The 7,408-nt window shown below is 36.4% G+C and overlaps 1 protein-coding gene across 1 annotated transcript in view; it reads left to right on the top strand.

Annotated features, from left to right (window-relative positions):
* GOLGB1 (golgin B1) overlaps positions 1-7,408 on the top strand; it is a 77,681-nt gene that overhangs the window by 61,833 nt on the left and 8,440 nt on the right. The window contains 2 exon segments of the mRNA XM_015595917.2: positions 6,600-6,762; positions 6,961-7,098. Coding sequence (XP_015451403.1) covers positions 6,600-6,762; positions 6,961-7,098 — 301 coding nt within the window.

Here is a 7,408-nt window from a genome sequence, read left to right as displayed (position 1 = left end):
TCCCCTCCCTCCCACTCCCTCATGCCTAATCTCTTCTCCATGTCTATAATTTTATCATTCTGAGATTGTATTATAAGTGGAATCATATAGTATGTAACCTTTCGAAATTAGCTTTTTCCACACATCTTAATGCCCTTGAGATCCATCGACTTTGCTGTCTGTATCAGTAGTTTATTCTTTTTATTGACAAATAGTATTCCATGATGTAAGTGTACTGCTTTTAACCATTCACCCATTGAAGGACATGAGTATTGTTTCTAATTTTTAGCCATTATAAACAAAGCTGCTGTGAGCATTTGTGTATAGATTTTTATGTGGACAATAAGTTTTTACTTCTCCGAGATGATTAATTGCCCAGGAGTGCAAATACGAGGCTGTTCGGTAAGTGTAATGTTTAGATTTTTTAAAAACTGCAAAACTATGTTTTAGAATGACTGTACCATTTTATATTCCCACCAGCAATATATGAGTGATCTAGTTTCAGTATCAAATGCTACATCCTCATCAGCATTTGACATTATAACTATATTTTAGTAGATTTTAATAGATATATAATGTGGTTTTACTTTGCATAATGGTTAGTAATGGCGAACATCTTTTTATGTGCTTATTTGACATCCATATATCCTTTTTGATGAAATATTTGTTCATGAGTTTTGTCCATTTTCTAATTGGGTTGTTAATTTTTTACTGTTAAATTTTGAGAGTTCTTTATGTAGTGTAGATACAAATTCTTTGTCAGATATGTGGTTTGCAAATATTTTCTCCCAGTTTGCAGGTTATCTTTTCATCCTTTTCAACAAGGTCTTTTTAATTTTGATGAAATCCAATTTATTTATTATTTTTCTCTTTATTCAGATTCAGTAATTTTTATTCTCATATCTTCAGGTTCGCTGATATCTTTCCTTCATCACCTCTATTCTGCTATTGAGCTCATTGAGTTAGCTTTTATTTTGGATATTGATTTTTCAGTTCTAAAATTTCCATTCAGTTCTTCTTTATATTCTCTCTTTCTTTGCTGTAGCTTTCTCTATTTTCATCTGTTTCCAGTGTGTTATAATTGCTTGTCGAAACATTTCTATGATGGCTGCTTTAAAATCCTTGTCATATAATTCCCTCAAGATCTATGTCATCTCCGTGTTACATAGTCTGTGAATTTTCTTGTCAATCAAGCTCTGATTTCCCTGATTCTTAGAAAGTGACATCCTTGGTTCTTAGTGTGATGAGTTCAGTTGTATTCTGAACATTTTGGAAATTATGTTACAAAACTCTCAGTCTTATTTAAATCTTCTGCCTTAGTGAACTAACCCCACACTGCCACTTTACTGCCAGGTGAAGGGTGAAGTCTACCGGGCTCCCCAGTTAGCCTCCATCAATACCTCAGAGGGAAGAGGCACCCTGATACTGGCAGGAAGAGGTGGACGTTCTGGCTCTCTACGTGTACTCCAATGACAGCACAATTAGTGGGGAGGGTTGCTTCATTACTGTTAGGTGAGAAAAGTCGTCCAACCTCCATACATGTCCTCTGTTGATACCACTGGAAGCCGTGGAGAGGGGCACCTCATTCTCAGAGGGCAGTGGTGAAAGCCCAACCTCCCCACTCAGTCTTCACTGACACTGCAGAAGAGTGGTTAAGGAGGGGGACCTTGTTACCTAGGTAGTACCCGAAGTCCAAACTTCCTCCTTGGCCTCTTCTGATAATGCCTTCGTAGGGACAGGGAGGAATGCTTCATTACCTTGTTATGGGTAGAGGTGGGTGTCCAGGTCTCACTTATTTTCTCCACTGACACCACAGTAGGGATGGGGGCAGTCAGAGGCAGGTGCCTCTTTACCACTGGTTGGTCGTGACAGTCTGGGGTACACACTTGGCCTCTTCTGATACCACCCAGCAGAGAGGGTGAGGTGTACCTAGTTATCTCCAGGCAAGGTTGTAACTAGCCAGTTCACTAGGATTTTGTTAATGGGGATGGGAAGGTACTGTGGTTTTTCCATGGTGTTCACGTGGAGTAGAGTGGTTATTATCATTAATCGTCTCACTAGGCTGTTCCTTCCTGGTCTTTTGACATGAGAGAACAAACTTTTTTTGGCACTCGGTGTTTCCAGGTTATATGATTCTCCAGCACATAGTTGGGGTTATATGGAATAAAAAACAAAATGAAACAAAACAAAAACAGTGACTTTACCTCCATGTCTTTCCTCAAGTACTGGGATCCCTACCTAGCTCGTCTACCTTCTTCTCTCCATTTTTCTAAGTCTCCTTATGTTTGTTTTATATATAATTCCCAGGGCTTTTATCTATACTCTGGGAGAAATAAGGAGAACTGCATCTACTCTAGCTCATCTGAATCCAGAAATCCAAGCCCTGTTCTTTTAAAGAAACAGGTGAATAACAGTGCTATGTGACACTATCAGGGCATAAAAAAATTAAGATAGGAACTGTAATTCTGTTTGGTTTTTAATTCAGTGTTTCTAACAAATTTGATCAAAAAAGAAAAGGTAAAGAGTAAACACTTAATAGTATAGAAAGACAGGTCCTGTTGTCACAACCGCATTGTTGAGTCTTTATTACTGTTTAGCTTAAGATGGTGATGCCACCTTATTAAAATCAAACCCAAAGCTTTCTAACTTTGCTGCTGAATGGAGATTCTCCATGCTGGAAAGTGCTGCTGATCAAGCAGCACCTGCTTTGGCTCACCAACTGCTATAAGATAACCACAGGCAAGTGAATATAGAGAAAACTGAGGTGGAGTCTAGATTCTTATCCTGCTTACACAGGTGACCAGGATGATAGCTATCAACATAGTAAAATAATTATTGTGACAACCATAAGAGAGTTCTTGATGTATAGAAAAGATTTGTTTCTTCACAGATCCTAGATGAATAAGTACTTTACCAATGTGATATTTCAAAATAAACCTTAAGCAAAGTTTATAGAGCAAAACACTTTTTAGAAGTTGGCGTTTAAGTTTTCTGGAGTAAAGTTATATCTAAAAGATTTTTCTGTTTTAACATCATTATGGACTTTCTTATAAGTGAATGTATATCAGACTCGTTCCACGAAGTTGGCAGCTTCCCCAGATGATACAACACGTTATTTTTCTTTACCAAATAATGATAATTACAGAAAAGGTAAAATCTGTGAATTTCTGCTCTCTGGGAATACAAATTTCTTTCTGAAATTGAACCTCAAGAGAAAAGAGAGGTTGTTCCATTTAAACTCCAGCTCTTCTGCGCCCACGGAAGAGCTGCCCCAGCTTTACTCTTTTAGAATCTTAATTTATCATAAGGAGATCCAGCTCTGATTCTCTCTACCTTCAGATGCATATTAACACTGACCATTGAATTTAGGGTCCTCTAGTGGTAATTGGGACCTTGATGTCTCCCATATTACCTGGAACTACAGAAATATAAAATGTCCAGTTACCAGTGTACACCTAAGAACTGCAAAGCTTTAAAGGCTTATTTTTGCAGCCACCTGTTCCTCTTTAATAAAATTTCCTCAACTAATAAAATTTCCTTAATGGGCATTCCTAAAGAATACTTTGCTTCTAAGGTTGATCCTTAGGTAAGAGAAAAAAATGATTTCTAGTCTGTTGATGCTTTTTGCTCTTCTTTTACTCTCTTTCTACCTTTCTCTTATAGCCTTTCTTTACCTACCATCTTTGAGCAACTTTGAAGAAAATTTAAATTATATATCAAGTGAATATGAGTAAAATTGGAGAAGGAAAGGAAGACATTTTACTTCACTGTTAGAAGGAAGAAGAAAATGAAAACACAAAGTTGATTCACTGACTTTATTTAGGAACACCTTCTTAAGCTGAATATCTTTAAGACTTCCTATCTTTTGCTTTTGAAATACTTGGGAGAAATGAGCTTCTCAACCATGAAAAAGCTAGAATATCTTGTTCAAGATTCTGTTGCCCTTGGGGTTGGCTTATCAGGAGAGCCTCGATTTATACTATAACCTTTCTCTTCTGCTTGTGGCTACTGGTTTGCTTATTCTGCTTTGCCTTTGTGCTCTCTTACTTAAGGGATAACTGTGGTATAGCCCTTTCAATGGCTAAGTTCTATCAAGTAATCAAGTTTATTCCTTAGCCCTCATTCTCTATTGAGAGCCTCTTTCCACATTATAACCACTTGTCCATTCTTCCAAAATAATGGCAGCTTGAAGTTTTTTATGGAAGACGGTGATCTTTCTCATACATTCTCACTCTTACACTCTTTTCTTGTTCTCTTTCACTTTTCACAGACAAATATCAAGGACAATGTTTAGAAAAGTCCTTTTACATATTTGTATTCCCAGGGAAGAAAATTTTGTATTTCCAGGGAGCAAAAATACTTTTGCATATAGTAGCTTTGTAATGAAAAATTTGTTAGTTTTTAAGTTTTAGCTCTGACTTTTTGAAAAAATTTTAACTGTAATCCAAGTTACCTCTTAGCCAAGCAGGAATACTTCATAACAGGTGTATGTCAATTAGAAAATTACCTTATTTCTAGAGAGACAAAAAAAAGTCAGATGCAATTTGAATGAAACCTTCTATTATTGAAAAAAAAAATAGAGACATTAGTACTACAGAAGGTGAAGAGATACTGCAGAAATTTGCTTACAATGCTAATGAATTTTTTCACGCAGAGTATAGGGAGAAGTAGAACTAAAGATCATGACAGAAAGCTAGTTTTTGTTAGCACTAAAGAAAATTAGCTGCAGTCAATCAAACAGAAGCCTCCCTATTGGTCACATTCAGGGAATAAATGATGAGAAATAGCAGTAGCTAATATTTATTGAGTGATTATTGAGTGATGATAATGTGCCAGGGTCTGTATTTGGTTCATGACATATAGTATCTCATTTAATTCTAACAGTACTCCTAAGGCGTAGAGTTTATTCCTCTTTTACCAAAAGGCTCAGAGAGATTAAGTAAATTTTACTCAAAGTATATGATAGAGCTAGTGTTTGAACCCTGGTCCTTCATACTCTACAGCTACATTTTCATAGCCATGATGTTATACTATGTTATGGATGGCGCAGCCTTTCTGAAGAATTACAGTGGTTTCTCAATGCTTACAGAGTAAGCTTTTTTTTAGCATGCTATTCAGTGCCCCCTTCATCTGATTTACTTCTTCATTTCCTACCCTGTTCACTCTATACACTATCTACTACAACCATTTTGAAATTCACTATATACATTCATTTTGGTGCCTTTTACTCAGTTTGTTTCCTGAATCTGGAATGCTTTTTCCGTTATGGACATCTGATTCATTGTTTAGGGTTCAAACAAAATGCCTACTAATTCTGTGAAATGTTCCCCAGTCGTTCCCCTGAAATTCTTTTTTTTTTTAAACACTTTTAAACTTTTTATTGAAGTATAACATACATACAATACACTGCACAAATCTTAAGTTTACAGCTTGATAAACTTTCATAAATTGAACACCCCATATAATGAGTCTATATCAAGAAACATTGTTAACACTATTTGTCAAGTATACTTCAATAAAGCTGAAAAATATAAAATTAAAATTACAAAGAAACTTTAACACCCAAGAAATAACCTTTCATGCCCCCTCCAAGTCATTGTTTACCCGAAGAATAAACACTATTCCTGATTTCTAACACCAAACTTTTGTTTTGTTTTGTTTTTAAGTATAGTTGATATATAACATTATATTACTTTTCAAGTGTACAATGTAGTGATTACACATTTATGTACCTTACAGTGTGGTCACCACACTAAGTCTAGTAATCATCTGTCATTATGCCAGTTTTTCACAATATTATTGACTATATTCCCCTTCACCTTTTTCACCCATCTCCCACCCTTCTTTCCTCTGGCATCCATCAGTTTGACCTCTGTTTCCATGAGTCTGTTTTCGTTTTTGTTATTTAGAATCCACATATAAGTGAAACCATAGGCATTTGCTTTTCTCTGACTTATTTCACTTAGCATAATAACCTCCGGGTCCATCCATGTTGCAGATGGCAAGGTTTCATTCTTTTTTATGGCTGAGTAATATTCCATGGTATATATGTACCACATCTTCTTTATCCACTCATCTATTAATGGACACTTAGGTTGCTTTCATATCTTGGCTATTGTAAATAATGCTGGAGAGAACTTAGGGATGCATATATCTTTTCAAATTACTATTATCATTTTCTTTGGATAAATACTCAGAAGTGGAATTGCTGGGTCATATGGTAAATCTATTTTTAATTTTTTGAAGGATCTCTATACCATTTTGCATAGTGGCTGCACCAATTTGCAGTCTTCCAGCAATGCACAGAGGTTCTGTTTTCTCTACATCCTCGCCAACATATGTGAATTGTTGACTTTTTGATAAAAGCCATTCTGACTGGTGTGAGGTTGTGTCTCACTGTGGTTTTGATTTGCATTTCTCTGATGGTTAGTGATGTTGAAATTTTTTTTGAGTTCTGCTCCATCATCATACTGCACAGTTCCGTTTATAATATAAATTGCACTCTGGTTATGTATTTATTTACTACATCTCTACAACCAATGATACTGGTTTGAAGATGGAATTATTCATCTTTGTCTCAAGTATATTTTTGCCTGTTATTATTTCATGTTTTTCTCTAGGATGGAGAAGAGTTCCTGGGAAGTTCATGAGAGGAGAATGAAGGAGCAGTACTTTATGGCTATCTCAGATAAAGATCAGCAGATCAGTCATCTGCAGAATCTTATGAGGGAATTGAGATCTTCCTCCCAGACTGAGGCCCTCAAAGTACAGTACCAAAGGCAGGTGAGTAATTTCAATGCCGATTGCTACTCAGAGATAACCACTACCCAAGAAGCATCATCTTCCTGCAAGCTAAGTACCCATATGTCACCATTAGGCAAGCCATTTTCTGACTTCCTATGAGGTAGGCAGGGTTTTTGGAGGGAAGGAAGTAAGCATGAACGGTCTTATAGAATTTCATCAGTGTTTGTATTTTGGCAGGCATCCCCAGAGATATCATCTTCCCTAGATGGGTCTCAAAACCTAGTTTATGAGACAGAACTTCTAAGGACTCAGCTCAATGACAGCTTAAAGGAAATTCATCAAAAGGAATTAAGAATTCAGCAACTGAACAGCAAGGTAAGTGTTTCCTGCTAGACTGAAATTCAATTTCTTATTTCCACAACTGGAAGAAAGAGGGTAAGTAGAAGCTGATGAAGCCTGTGCTCCAGCTGTAGCGTGTCCTAGTTTGCAGGGACATTTCCTTTTTCTCACCCTTGGAGAATCTTTGGGAATGATTTGGAGAAATCCATTCAGTAAGAGTTAAAAAGCCAACGGCTTTAGAAAACCTACCTCCCCATCATTGTCTCCCTATATGTATCACTTGTTAGTAATATTAAGTCACTCCCCACAAATCTTCCGAATTCCTCTATATTTCATCAGTGTGCAA

This window comes from Pteropus alecto, unplaced genomic scaffold, assembly GCF_000325575.1.
Source record: "Pteropus alecto unplaced genomic scaffold, ASM32557v1 scaffold251, whole genome shotgun sequence".
In the NCBI taxonomy this organism is placed as follows: domain Eukaryota; kingdom Metazoa; phylum Chordata; class Mammalia; order Chiroptera; family Pteropodidae; genus Pteropus; species Pteropus alecto.
Note: the sequence above shows the minus strand (reverse complement) of the source record. Positions and strands in the feature narration are given on the sequence as shown.